This window comes from Clytia hemisphaerica, unplaced genomic scaffold (genome assembly GCF_902728285.1).
Source record: "Clytia hemisphaerica strain Z4C2 unplaced genomic scaffold, Clytia hemisphaerica genome assembly, whole genome shotgun sequence".
Lineage (NCBI taxonomy): Eukaryota > Metazoa > Cnidaria > Hydrozoa > Leptothecata > Clytiidae > Clytia > Clytia hemisphaerica.
Window position 1 is genome coordinate 607,543 of NW_027103519.1, and position 15,441 is coordinate 622,983.

At 36.8% G+C, this 15,441-nt stretch overlaps 1 protein-coding gene across 1 annotated transcript in view; it reads right to left on the reverse strand.

Moving 5' to 3' along the window:
- LOC136799372 (uncharacterized) overlaps nucleotides 1–11,682 on the reverse strand; it is a 51,812-nt gene extending 40,130 nt beyond the window's left edge. Inside the window, exons 1-10 of the mRNA XM_067056087.1 lie at nucleotides 11,589–11,682; nucleotides 10,841–10,900; nucleotides 10,231–10,470; nucleotides 9,439–9,594; nucleotides 8,791–9,048; nucleotides 6,169–6,303; nucleotides 4,686–4,766; nucleotides 3,352–3,609; nucleotides 2,420–2,560; nucleotides 212–463 (exon numbers count right to left, since the gene is read on the reverse strand). Of these exons, the coding sequence (XP_066912188.1) occupies nucleotides 212–463; nucleotides 2,420–2,560; nucleotides 3,352–3,609; nucleotides 4,686–4,766; nucleotides 6,169–6,303; nucleotides 8,791–9,048; nucleotides 9,439–9,594; nucleotides 10,231–10,470; nucleotides 10,841–10,900; nucleotides 11,589–11,598 (1,591 nt within the window). The 5' untranslated portion in view covers nucleotides 11,599–11,682. The remainder of the gene's footprint in view (nucleotides 1–211; nucleotides 464–2,419; nucleotides 2,561–3,351; nucleotides 3,610–4,685; nucleotides 4,767–6,168; nucleotides 6,304–8,790; nucleotides 9,049–9,438; nucleotides 9,595–10,230; nucleotides 10,471–10,840; nucleotides 10,901–11,588) is intronic.
- Between the last annotated feature and the right edge of the window lie 3,759 nt (nucleotides 11,683–15,441).

Below are 15,441 nucleotides of genomic sequence, written 5' to 3' on the forward strand. Positions count from 1 at the left end.
ATCTATGATCAGTACTGTTTGCTACTCGGAAAAAATGACGTATCATTTTACTTTAACTGCCGTGGCTTGTGAAATTATAGAGTAGCTCTATCGCTCCATCCATTTTAAGATATCTGTGAGTACCAACACTCAACCAGTACTTTTGTGGTTTGAAAGGTGGTAAAAAAGTCGTGGTATATGAACATAAAACCACGCCCCTTTTTCTACTTACCATCTCTCCACACCCATTGGCCTTCAGCAACTTCATCAGTCGAGTCCACCCAAATTTCTTCTTCATTGTTAGACGATTCTTGTATAAAAAGCGCCTCAATCTCGTTATCTGGCATGAATAAGGTAGCGTTTCCGTCCCATTGTTGGCACAAACTATAAGCTTGCTCTCTTGTCTCACCATCTACACTTGTTAAGCGTTTGTAGCACTTGTTGCTGAACCGATATCCCTTGCTAAGTGCGCATGCGCTTCGCTCTACAAAAACAAAACAAAGACAAACAAGCTAGATGCTGAATGGACCTACCTGATGATGAAAGTTAGATAGCAATGCGAGGAGAAAAAAATCAGTCAGAAAATATATCGTTTAGCGAAAATGCATAACGCAATAAATTCATCATTGATTGTTGATAGGGGGAGAGGGAAGGGTTGTAGGGAAAAATTAATAGAAAGTTCTGGTCGCAAAAATCAGTTTTATTGACAATTGAATCATGCTTGATGGTGAGCATTGTTATCAATAATGTTTTTGTGTGAAGAACATAGAAATACAAGGAAAACATATAATGAAAATCTGCAAAGACGGCGATTTCAGGCATTTTCAACCGGAAAAAATTTTTTCTCAAAAATCGAACTCGGCCATGTTTTGAGCATTGCAAATACGCATCTTTCTGCAAAAAATCAGAAAACGAAAAAAGAAAATTCGAGAAATGTAAAAAAAAAAACGGTTTCCGGCATATTTCTGGCATTTCGGCCGGGAAAAAAATATTTTTCGAAATCGGGCTCCGTCACATTTTAGTATTGGCATTTTGCATCAGTGTGCAAAATTTCATGAAAAAAATATAAAGTACAGCTCGAGAAATTCAAGAAATACCGTTTTTCCGGCGAAAATAGGCTGTTCCGGCGATTTTTTAGAAGTTCCGGCTTCAAAAATCACTTTTATTGACAATTAAACCATGCTTGATGGTGGGCATTGCTACAAATAATGTTTTTGTGTGAAAAAACAACGAAATATAAGGAAAAAGTCCAATGAAAATCTGCAAAACGGCGATTTCCGGGATATTCCGGCATTTTCCCAGCCGGAATGGAATTTTTCTCAAAATCGGACTAATCCATGTTTTAGGCATTGCTATACGCATCTTTGTGCAAAAAATCAGAAAAAACTAATGATGAAATCTCGAGAAAATGCCAAAAAAACGGTTTTTCCGGCATATTTCCGGCATTTTCGGCCGGAAAAGTACGTTAATTGAAAATCAGGCTCTGTCATATTTTAGGTATTGCCATTTTGCATCAGTGTGCAAAATTTCATGAAAAATATAAAGTACAGCTCGAGAAATTCAAGAAATACCGTTTTTCCGGCGAAAATAGGCTGTTCCGGCGATTTTTAGAAAGTTCGGCTTCAAAAATCACTTTTATGACAATTAAAAACATGCTTGATGGTGGGCATTGCTACAAATGTGTTTGTGTGAAAAAACAACGAAATAAAGGAAAAAGTCCAATGAAAATCTGCAAAAACGGCGATTTCCGGGATATTTCCGGCATTTTCAGCCGGAATGGAATTTTTCTCAAAAATCGGACTAATCCATGTTTTAGGCATTGCTAATACGCATCTTTGTGCAAAAAATCAGAAAAAACTAATGATGAAATCTCGAGAAAATGCCAAAAAACCGGTTTTTCCGGCATATTTCCGGCATTTTCGGCCGGAAATGAATTTTTTTCGAAAATCGGGCTCCGTCACATTTTGGGCATTACCATTTTGCATCTTTGTGCCAAAAATTAGGAAAAACTAATGAGCCAATCCCGAGAAAAGCTAGTAACGAACGGACGAACGAACGGACGAACAGAGGTTAATTTATAGGACCTACAGCCCACCGGGGTAGGTCCAAAAAGGCTTTATCATGGTTTTAAAACGCCATGGCTTTTATCAAACTGCGGGATACAATTAGTGTCTACGATCAAGAAACATCAATAAAATTACGGCAAACTATTAAAGGAAATAACGAAGCAAATATGCAAAGCAAAAACATTCTTTCTACCGGGTATTTCAATAAAAAAATTATACAAGTGTGAATTTGGAGTCTTAGAAAACAAGAAATGTTATCAAACTAAAGTTAACCTTTCCTCTTTCAAACGTTGAAAGGTCTAGAATGGTAACATTTTCTTGCTTTCCCAAACCTCCAGTACTTTTTTTATGGATAATTATCATTCTGTGCTTACCTTCTTTCCATTGACAAAGAAATTTGTGATGAGAATTGCAATCTTCCCACAATAGTTCTTCAGTGTCCGTATTGAAAGCTAGACAATTGTTTGTTGAATTATTGTTGTCTGTGATTGATGCGCTCTCTCCGTCTGGAGATTCTATAGAAAAACGATAACGATAACGATAATGAAGAAGAGTAGATCACTGGCGGTAACCTCGTCCCCATGTATACCTTGTCTGTACACAAACCCAGTATCTACGGCTGATTTCAAAATTCATTGCCGTAGAGGGCGTGTTGCCATTGTCTTTTCTCATTTGAGATTTTTCAAACCAACCGCTGTGATGGAGTGTTGGTGAGAGAGGGGAGACGATGAGAAAAGAGTGGCTATTTAAAAATCATACTTCATCGCTGAGGTTTCTGCACGGGAATTTTTTTTAAGAAACAGACAATGCGCACAGAGTGTACTACGAAGCAATAAACGTGAGATACACTCTGGTACAAAGTAGTGTATCCCAGGCTTTATTTACTCTACTGATCGACGCCAGAAAATATCTAGCGTGATCAGTAAAGCATAAAAAAGTTGATAATGCGATGAGAACGAGGTTGCAGTTTCGGCTCTCTAATTAAACTAAAGGAGAAAGGATTTTCATCGTATAAGGAAGCGTACCAAATAGAAGAGCGTACTTAGTGAGAGTTTCTCGTTGACCGTGACTTTTAATATCACCCCTGATTATATTGGATGGGGTATCGAGGCAAAAATAATATTAGATGCTGAAAGTTTCCCTATCCCTGATTACATATTCAGTCGAATCATTATGAAGTATAGTGAAGTTATATGCACTGAAAAAAATACAAACTAGCGACTAACCATGACAATCTGTAACAAAAACCCAATATGCATTTTGGAAGAAATAAATAAAAGAATTTTATCAAATAAGTGACACATACCATCTTGCCACTCAACTAGTCCTTCCTCAATTCGATCGTGGCCCCCGATCCATACCGTACCATTAATTCCAAGTGTTTTTGTAAAATTATTAAATCTTTCATAAATGTATCTTAACGGCATAGAAGGTAATGTTCCTTGAAGTTCACCACAATAAGCCATTGCTTTTCCGTGTGACGTCTCCGGATGAGTTACGGCATCGTAACACGCTTCAGCATACCCTTTATACGCCGTGACGTTAACGTTGTCCAGACCACATTCTGTATAGCCAGTAAGACAAGAGATAATCAAGTTAGTATCATCGTATGATGTAATTACACAAAAATAGTCGGTTTGTTTTTAGTTCGAGCGTTAGTAGAGATAGATAGATAGATTGAGCCCTCCAAATGCATTCAGGACGGGTCCTACCCACGAAGGAGTAGGAATCACGGCGCTGACAGACACTGCGACTTGACAGACACGAGCTGCCAAGCCATAGCGTATACAATGACACTGGGAGAGCGATGCTCACGCGAAGTCGAACCTTATGAGTGCCACTGCACGTCACAATGTCTGTCTAATCTACCCACACTCTTGTATCAGAGTTATGGTACCCGATTCTCCTCACATGGCATGAGTTGACCCGGATATTCACTTGCCAAGTGAATCGTAGAGACACGGTGGGTATCGAACTCTGGCCTCCCAAGCGGGAGTCAAGGATAACCACCATAACACTACGCCTTCGGTTCAAGCGTTAGTAGTATAGTATCTAAGTGACTATTAGTCATTAGGTATCCACGCAGCAAAAGGGAATAAAAAACACTTAAAATTTTGTGCCTCGTTATCCGTTATGCGTTTCTAAGTTGAAAATACAACAAGTTTTATTTTATTTCCAGCAAAAGTATTTCGGTAAAACCATCTTTCAGTGCTAGATGTTGCAAAACAACAACTAAAATCGTATATCTGTAGTCATTTCAATATCAGATTAGATAGACTATTTATTCGTTTGAACCATTCCACTTGTTTTACCGTTACAATGGGCCATTCCATTTTATAACCATACAGGGGGTGGACGAAAATTTTTCAGGGGGTGAAAAAAAAATTTCCAGGGGGTATAAAGCTATTCTTAAACTTCCAGGGGGTAAATGACTGATAATAGTTCTTCCACCTTCACTTTAATTTTTTCCCAGGGCCTTTTTTGCAAATTTTGCCATTTGCCAGGGAACACATTTTCAAAAAATTTGTTTTGACTTGAAAAGGTTCGTCCATCCACCCCCTGTGTGGAATATTTTGGAACAGCCTGTTTTAGCATTACAACGGGAAGCATATTCAAGTTTAAAGTTGAATGATTTCTGACCTATCAAAGGGATGGAATTATCGCCAGCGCCACCAATGTCAAGGTCTCCAGCGGTGTCTTCAGGCCATAGAACATTAGGATCTAAATAAATTGGTAGAATATCATGTACCAGATCTCCATGGAAAAGTTCGCTCCTTTTGAGCATTCTTTAGCAAGAGGAGTATTTATTCCTTGGGACAATCTAGAAAAATCTACTATGTAAATGGTATCCTCCAAGCCGAAGGATAATTCGTGAAAGATTTTTGTTACAGAAGTGAATTTACAGCCAATAGAGTCGGCGGTAGAGTAAGAGGTCTTTCCTCGAAAATTTATTGGCGACTGCTTTTCTAACTAACTTATAAGTTGTAAACTCTGCACAAACAGATTTCCCGCTAATAATGTTGGGCTTTCCCAAAAAAACTATTCATCCTTTCAAAGGGTTTTTAAAATATTAAAAGGGTAAATAAACAGTATTCAGGAGATCTTCTTTGGAAAGTCAGTATATTGATGAAAATTTTCAGATACCTCTTTTTGTGTAAATTTCAGTTACCTCCCCTGAAGTTTTGCCTATTTGTGAGAGACTATTCTGAGTTGTTCACGATATTCTAAACGACTCCATAAGGGTGAAATCAGTACCTCAACAACATTGGGTCATTTTTTCTCTGAAATACAGTGGAGTCTCCATAACTCGAACACGCACAAGGAACACAAATTTTTTAGAACTTTATTGATATTTCGAGTTAGGCAGATTGGTTTAGAAGGCATTGTTAAATGAAGGGACAATAAATTTTTTGAGTTTAGAAGACATTTGATTCCACCCCTGTATCACAGACCCACTTTTGCCCTAAATTCGTCCCAGGTGGGAAAAATACCCTTCCAATTTCAAACCCACTGGGAAATTGACTTTGATCACATGTTTATTCGAAATTCAATTTAAAAGAATTCCACTGGGTTTTATGAGAACAATAGAATTTCTACCCTCATTGAGATTTCCAATGAAATTTTTATCTCCATTGTGGGAACAAGTTTCACCGGGGCTACGAGACAGGGGTGTTAGAGTTATGAAGACGCCACTGTAGCCCTTCCTGATCGAGAGATAACATCTCACGTCTAGAGGTTTTTCATATTTTTTCAAGTTACGTCATTTCGTAAGGGATTTTATCTACAAGATTCGAGGGTTTGCTTGACTGACCTTTATATAACCCTGGACCAAGCTATATCCCCCATCTTTGATTGAAGTTTTTTTGGAATTGGTACCCGAGAAGAAGCCATTGTAGTGTTTGAAACTTTGCCTAACGACAAACGGCGCTACATCATTAGTGTACAACAAAACTAGATCTAGCGCTCTCTCCGCGGGAAACAATTTCAAAAAAACTCCGATTAAAATATTTTGCTTGGCCGGCATTGAGTAACTTGGTCCAGGGATATATAAAGGTTAGTGGTTTGCTTTAATAATGGCGGAAATGACGTAACTTAACAAGCCATGAAAAACCTATCTACTTACCATAGTAACAAAGAGTTGCAATATTTGTTGTGCAATCAGCTGGTACCAGACCCCCATTATTACGACCATCAAACTTTAGACATTTAGTTGCAGCATTCTCATAAAAGTAGTGTGAGGGTGCCACTTGTGACCCGTCTAGAAGAAGAGGAATTACAAATGATGCATTGATTGGCTACTCTCTCATTACCTTTAAGTGGGTAAATTTTGGCGTTGATTTAATTTGGCGATTGGCCAAAATACGATTTTTGGCGGGGATTTAATTTGCCGATAGATCAATTTCGTAAAATTTGGCGAGGATTTAATTTGGCGAATTGGAAATTTTGTCACACTGAAATGAGTGAAAATTACTCAAAAATATACTAAAAAATTGTGATTTTTCACATAATTCTCTTTTTGTTAAATTTGGCGGGGATTTAATTTGACGAATTGCTGAATTCGCCAAATTCGCCAAATTTAATCCCCGCCAAGATTTATCCACTTAAGGTAATTCAATCTTCAATGGAACAAAACTTTTCTTCAGGGTCCACTTAGAAAAAACTTTTTTATAGACTAGATGGCGCGGTTAAGTGGCCAGGTGGTGTATGGTATTTCTCCATTTTTAGCTTTTGCCAAGGCGGACTCTGTTTTTCATGTTGCCCCTCTCTCACTCATTCGATCTTCAAGGGACCAAGAATTTCCTTCAGGTTTTATAATTATAGGTATTATAGTTTATAATTTACGGAAAGTATTTTGGATGATTTTCCAAGTGAAGGGGCCAACTATACATTTTTCTATAAGCAATCCCGATTTTGGTCCAAGCCTTAGATAGCTAAGGATTCAATATAGCTTTTTAAGGGATTGTGATGATGGCCTTAAACTTTTAGGACAATTCCTAACTTTTATTTTGGCTCATTTCTGTACAAAAATATTTTTGTCAAAATTATGCTTACGTGAGCAAATTAAAATTTGACCTAATTTTTTCGGTACAAAATCCTGTATTTTATTGCAAATTTCAAATTAAGATATATTTTTATATGGTAATGCTATAAATTGAAATTTTGACAGTAGTTTTGTATGGACAAGACAAACCATTTCCAGAAAGCTTTTTTTCTGATGAGGTCATAATTTAAAAATGGGGCGCCAAAATCAGAAAAAACAGAGACTTTGGCACCCCATAGGAGCTTTGTAATTGGAAATTTTCCAATTCTGATTGAAAATCGTTAGTGGGGAATTCATTTGGCTACCAGAATATGAAAACAGTATTAAAAAATCTCTTCTATATCAGATGATATAATACTTCAAAGATATAGCACATTTTCAATAAAATTTTCAAAAATATGAAAACGAAAGTGCTGACGTCATCAAAAAATTGGTCACGTGACAATCTTTTTTGTATTAATTTAAACCAAGTTTCCAAAATTCCACCAATTTTAGAGATTTTACGGAGAGGGGGGGGGGGGGGTGATTAGGCCCCCCGGCTTATTATTCTTCAAAAAGGCCCGGTCCAAATAGGGTTAATACTTATTATATGGATTTTGAAGGGAAACGCTTAATCAACTTCCAATAATATATATTTTGTGCTTTAAGCTTTTATATAGACTGGATGGTGCGGTGCGATTAAGTGGCCCGGTAGAGTATGTGGTAGTTTTCCGTTTTTAGATTAAGCCAAGGTGGACTGTTTCGCATGATGGTTTCTAATTTATAAATACTTCAACTCAAAAGTAGTATTTTCAAAATGGCAACCCCTTCACCTATACTTTACTGGACACAGTGTCATTTAAAATTATCGGAAAACAAAGAACAGCCAGATTAAATTTCAAGTCGAGGGCCTGCCCTTTTCTAAACTAAGATACCTTGGGTACTAGTTAACTTAGCACTTTCTTATTTTCGGGTGTCCCAGAAAAAAGTACATCGAAGTGAATTTTCTCGAGACTTATGAACTTTTAAAGAATCAATCCTTTCGCATTAAAAAAAGGAAAGATTAACTTAAATTTCGAGGGGTCGTTTGTCAAATTTGGTCAATTAGATCAAAAGTTGTGGTGCTAAAAATGCTAAAAAATAATTACCTTTCAAAAAAGTTAAAAAAGGCAGAAAACAAGGGCATCAAATCATCATAAAGAATTCACTTCTTATATCAATTTTTTAATTTTGTTTTTCGGGTCTAGGTTGCTAATCCAAGGTCCTTATTATATCGGATATTTTGAGGATTGAACCCTCGCTTTCCCGAGCCGCACTGACAAGCCCTTGAAAGGACAAAACACGTGTCTGCGGATAGATATCTTTTGGGTTTTTAAAGTTTAAATAGGCTACGTCATATCTTCCTTCGTTTCGAGCGTAAAACTCCTACTTTTCGGGACATGCGCACTGCTCTTGTTTTGAATATTGAATTTCACCGGATACATCACATGCGCAGTAAGGTTTTGATGGAACAATAGAGAGTTTCGAAACCTAAGCCAATCAGCTGTGTTTTAAACATTCTTCTTTTTCAATCTCTATTGATGAACTTCTTTTGTTTAAAATTTCTATTCCTATCAAAAAGCGATAATTCCCGGTGGGGGTCACTAAGAGGCCGCCCATAGCAGTGCTTATAGACCAAGAGAAAGGTTTAAAAGCCTGGAGCTGTCTATTGTTCAAGACACTCACCAAACCCAAGGTATGAGTAATCAGGTTGCCTTTGGAATGGTGTCCAAACATCCACAGGCATTCCTACATCGGTTGACAATCCATCCATCACTTCTTTGGAGAGAGGTTGCGACATGAAGGGTACATAATCATTTTGAACTTGAGTAGTACAAAAGTTCTCATTATCTCCTGGATCTCCAGTTAAAACGGTCTCCGTGAAACACATATTCCCAACTTCAAATGCACTTCCTGTTAAAGGCGTTGGACAATTTCCGAGATCTATGGTGAAAATAGGAGCATTTTTCTTCAATATTAACGAAAATCCTAGGCTTTTGCCCAGCTGGCACGCGTTGTTTAAACGCTAATATAACGTTATATGGGCGTTGTGAACGTTAGACAAACGTTGAAACAACGTTGTGTGCCTTACTGGGCTCATTCTCTAGCGGAAAGAGTTTCTTATAGGAAGTTTATCTATAGAGACTACGAAAATCTTTGCTCAGTTTTATTGTATTGCAACTTTGACATTTTTGAATTATATAGAAAGATTCGAATTACGGAAAATATTTTGGATAACTTTCCAGCGGAGGGAACCAATATTTTAATTCGAATTAAAGAGAGATTCCAATAAAAGGGGTTCGAATTAAGGAGCGTTGATTGATATTACTGTACCATTTTTTTCTCTTTGGCACAAGAGTGAGGTGTATAAGGTACAATCTGCCAAAGCATAGCCATTGTTTTTGTCCTTTTTGTTCACTTTGTACTTAAGACACTTTCCAGGGGCGGCGGACGTTTTCCAATTCCTCGTGTCGGTGACTGGAGTCTCATCTAAAAAGACCAAACAGAATATGTTTATCTATAGGTAATTTATATCACACTAAGAGCAATAGGCAACACTTTTTAATTGAACGTAATATAATCGCTTTGCTGTAACACTTTACACTTTACACCATGGTAACAGTTAGCCTGTAGCATACTCTTTTTCGCTGACTGAAAAGAAAAGTTTGGTCTGTTACGGTTAGGCAACATTCCGTGTCTGAGACATTTTTACGCAAAACGCTGAATGTCTCTGCAGTGGAGCGTAGCAAGCTACTTAAAAATGTCCTATGTTAGACTACTTCTACCAGTAGAAACAAATTCTGAATAGTACTATTTTTAATCAATTGCTATGAATAAACAAAAAAATGTTTTTCTTTCCCTCTTGCTCCACATTTGTGTCAATCCAATAAGAAAAAGCTTGTAAAGTAAAATTGATGAGTAAGCAAATGATATCACTCCTATTAAAACAAAAACCTTTCAGTTACGTAGTTATTATGGATAATATGGAATAAAATTTAGGAAGGAAGCAAACGTTCGAATCTGCATAGGTGTTTCCTCTTACAAGCGTTCCTTTTCATAATGGCGGAAGTTAACAAAACATAAAACAAAACAAAAAGTAAAAGTACAAAATGTAGAAATACTTACAATTAACTCCCCACATATATTTTGTCCCTATAAAAACACCGCTGGTCCAAACCTTCATATTATTGTAGTCTCCGCCCAACTGTTCGATGGCGCTGAAGAGGCTTGCATCATCTCCCGCCCAATGGGGGACTGCAGCACTTGGCGTCATCTTATAACAGGCTTTCCTTGCATTATTAAAATTTTTTAATCCTAACAGTTTGACGCAATAGCCATTCACCAAATCAAAGCTACTCTTGCAAGCTATAAATGAAAGGAATAGCGTATAGAACGTTGTATAATACAACTTTTCGACCGTAGCCGCCAATTGCCGTGCGGGTATTTTTTTGTCCGTTTTACCACCCTAAAAACGTCGCAGACTTTTCTTTGCACCTATAGACAATAGAAAAAGGTGTAAAAAAGGATTGAATCGAGTTTAGGGGGTAATTAAATGATAAAGTAGCACGTGCCTGACTAACAAGAATAACATGATGAAATTGCCCTAAAAATGATCATGGAACCATGTAATAGATCTTATCGGAGTTTTTGATTTTTCTAAAAAAGCGATGCATTTTGGGATTGTTTCAGGAGTATTACAATAGAAATCTCTTAGGAATTCCTCGAGGAAACTTACTTGCGTTCACAAGAACAGCGTGGATGACAAGGTGGACCGAAGCAGCGATGAATACAATAACTATAAAAAGGAGAAAAAATGAGAATATAGTATTTTTCCGTTCATGACGCCTAGCAAAGACGTAAACAACTAACCTGTACCAAACTCTTCTTCACAGGAAAGATAACGCAGAGTTCTATTTGTTACGGATGGGTGCAGGGTATGGATTACCTTTCCGTGTCAAAGATATATTTCACATAAGCATCTATTTACCTCTGTAGGAAATAACTATTGTTAAGGAAACAGAAACAAAATGAGACACAAAATCTATCTAGCCGAAATAGACTGTCATGGCAAGATTTTTCAAAATATAAAAACAAATTGTCATCAACGGGATAGTACAAACTGCGGAGGAAGCTACGACAAAGCGACACAAGGCAGATAGTTTGGTGGGTAAAATTAAAGATTTAGGAAATTCTACTCTGAATTATCTTTCCAACGAGATTTTACTTTAATTTCATCTCATTTCTTTAAGAGAAATGTATAATCAGGCTGACAATTGTTATTAAAAACGACTTTAGAAAAGACCCGGTGGAAACGGGGAGACCGGTGAGACTTCAGCCTCCCCACTTTTGAGCAAATGAAATTTTTTTCTCAAATTCCTAGCGAATTTTATTTCATTTTGAGCCTTCAGCCTCCCCCACTATAACGGTTCTTTCACCGGGCCTGTAGAATAATGAAAAATATACTTTTGAATAATGCCACTTACTTAATTTCATTGTTCCCCACTAATATTCACAAGTCTTCAGTGTATTGATATAACACAACAATCCATGTTGAGCACATCTTTAATTTCAAAATAATAAGACTTTGAAATGAAGGTAAAATTAATTTAAATTCAATATGTAAGTGAAAATACGGATAAATGAAGGAAAGAAAATCCATTCATACCATTGAAGAAGTTTTTTGCTATGGATTTTAATAAAACAAAGTAACTAAACAAGTAACAGTTGCTATGTCGTTTTGGTTGACATAAATTTCTATTAACTATAGTTGCCAAGTAGAAATGAATCAACTATTAACGTACCTTCATTGAAACTTGAAATATATTTAGCACATTCAAAACAAGCCACTTTGTTGGTATTTTTAATTTCAAATCAAGTCACCATTGGTGGCCATATTGATAGAAATTCCTCAATGGTGAATGGTGAATTCACTTTACTTTTTTTATGAGAACACTTTAATAGGAATATTCCGTCAAAAATAAAAAATCCCTTAAATATTCTAAGAACCCATTGGGCTCTTCCAGAATATGTCCGTATATGGGGGGGGGGGGGGGTTGGCACTGGCCAAAATAAGAGATTTCCAATCCTGGAAATATCTTGAAAATATGATATTTCCATATACATTTGTAAATTTGGAAATATGATTTTTTTATATTTCCAAAGTTGAGGAAATATCATATTTCACAATGAGTTTCATTGAAAAAAAAAGTATATGGAAATATCATATTTTCAATATATTTCCAGGATTGAAAATCTCTTATTTCGCCCATTGTTGAGGATATAGTGTCTGGGGGATAGTGAAAAAATCTACAAAAACCGTCCGGTCTGTGGGTAAACTTGCTCTGTTTGAGGGTAATTTTGAATTTCCGTGGGGTCAAAACTCACAATGTCCAGGGGGAGGGGGTAAGTTTCCACAGAATGTTATATCCTCCAACCCCTCTGAAAAAGCCTATTACACTTGTATGCCCGTCCTTTTTTATTTGGGTAATCGTTATCATCATCATCATCATCATCCAGATGAAATATAATCTGACAACTTATCCAGGTCTTTCCCAACAAAAATTGGAAAAAAATGTGTTAAACTAGCATTTCTTTCCTAAGCATATTGAAACTTAATTTGAGTAATCTTGTCGTTGAATATTTTCGAACTTTCAGGAAGATTTTAAGAAAAATGTATCCGAATGCATTTATCCCCCTTATTTTTCAACGATTCATCAAAATTCTAATTAATATGTTTACCTCTTGATTTTTCTGAAAAAAAAATATCTGTGGTCGCATGCCCAAACCTTCCGTTAGTGTAGTAGTTGGTGGATACCAACACACTAGCAATGCGGAGATGGATTTCTCCCAATTCACCGTCTCTGACCCGTCAGTAGACAAGAATTCACTTCCAGCTCTACCGAGTGGCAATTGAGTCCTCAGGTTCCACATGGACCCGTAGCGTCAATGGTAGAGCAAATGCCTGGTTGTGAGTTCGAGTCTCGCCAGATCCGTTGGTTTTCCAACGGTTCTGGTGGCTGGTCAGATTAAAGTCACGTGTTTGGTTAATATTTTCCCATAGAAACAAGGAAACGATGTCACGAATCTAACAAAATTGCAGGGCTATAAATGAACCAAAGAAACATTGATCTCACTACCTCAAATACGTCAAGAAGTCGGTTGATATTTTTCTCAGAACCCGTCATTTCGGTTAATTATCCATGCAAGTTGACATTAGATCCGAGAGAATTGGTCTTCTATCGAAGACTACTTCTACATTCGTCACTATCTTCTAGACATTTTGATCAAAATCGATATAACTTGATGGTAGTCAATTTGCGAGAAGTTTCATTGAAACATGGTAGCGTGGAAGGCCAAATGAGTTTAATCAATTAGTTCCTTGGTTGAAGAGAACAAGAGTTTTCTGGTCTCCAAATATTCGAAATAGTCGCAAAGTGGCATATAGACGTTACTGCGTATAGAAAAAAGCCGTGACGTCTAGTATCTAGGCTAAGAAAGCTTTGGATTACGAAAACTATTTTATACGAATTTCCAGCTACAATGTTTTAGTTCGAGTGACAGGAAGATTCGAATAATAGATCTGATATTATATAAACATTCCAAATTTGCCAAGACAATCTGCTTTTCTTCAATGCAGGGAAAGTTCACCTCTGTCGTTACTTTCTCTCATTAAAAAAATCGACGTCACTTTTTCAAAACACATCTTTATGACGTCAAATAACTTTTCGAAGGAATATCTTGGCGTCAGTTTCCAAAGAAATTATATTCAAATTATTTGAATTCTCTCTCGCTTGGAGTAAGTGCGCTCTAAGAGAATTGTTATTGAATTGTTATAAAATTGTGAAACCAATTGGAAATACAAGATGGTTGCGTGTAGTAAACCAATGATAACAGAATGTTATCTACAGTCAATGCTGGAATTTCAAAAATTGGTTTTCAAAATGGAAAATCTTCATATCTTGATGAGTTCCGGATCAGCTGATTTTGCGATGATCAGTGAAAATATGAATGGAACAGTCGAGTTCGGAAAACTGTTTCCGAATATTTTGATGAAAGAAATGATCCAATATCGTATGTATCGCCATTCTAACGTCCCATCTCTTGTTCGAAACGACCTGAGGAACTCTACGAAACCGAAGTCGCAAGATTTCTTCTCAGTGAAGAAACACACCGTAAACAGATATCACCCGTATCTCAACGACCTTAAAATTAAAAAAACATCGAAAGAACAAAAACAAATTTCAGGAAACTTCCTCGTTGGAGACTAAATTGGAATCAAAGATGACTGGATATCAGCCTAACCATGATCCCAAACATTTCCTCGAGTTTCTGGGTACAATGAACGACAATCAAGATTCGGTGTACGAGAAACCTTCGCCTGATATTGATCGTTTGTCGTTTGCTTTCGGTGAAATGTTGGTGTTTGACGACTCCAAATGTTCCCAACGAAAAGTTGCTAGTGGTGAAAAAGAGGTTGCTAGTGGTAAAAAAGAGGCTACTAGTGGTAAAAAAGAGCTTACTAGTGGTGAAAAAGAGGTTACTAGAGGTGAACAATCAAATGCACCAACGGCGAAAATTTATGAGCGTGAACTTTCTTCCACAAAAGAAACAATTGTTCCATGTGTGAAGATCTATGAGACTGAACTTGCCGTTTATTCTGACTCATCAAATGACACTGGTTCATCAGCTTCTTCTGATGAAATTCCTCAAGACATTTGTGACATGGTTTCCTCACTTCGTCAAGAAGCGACCGAGAATCAAAAGAAACGAAAACTGGAAGAAGAAATAGCTCGTAACGAAAATAAAGCCAAGAAATCAAAAATGATCAATGAGAAAATCCAGTATGAACGTAAGATGACTGAACGGAAAACATTCGGACGGAAGATGAAAATCGTAAAGAAAAAAACCGGTCGACATGGAGAACGGACAGAACAGAAAACCGCGAATAGCCGAGGAATAAGCGAAACATACAACGGAAAAGAAAAATATGTTGAACAGAGTAACAACCGTGACCGCAAAATGAACGGTCGACGAAAGTGGTTCGGAAACCGACAAATGGATGACGGGAAATACAGCAACGGAGTGAAAAGACAACAAAACTATGGTGACGAAGATCAGACTTTTTCACCAATGCCATTCTTGAAAAAGCCACGCAAATCCACCTCCAACACAAACAGATTCTGCTAATCAGCATTTCTGTATTAAACGCATTGTCCAAAATTAAGACCTTATTATCATCTTCTTATGTATTATATATTATATAATTTATAAAAATTAAATCTTATATTTTTATTATATACATACCAGTCATTATTTTTTCCATTTTCAAAACTCGTA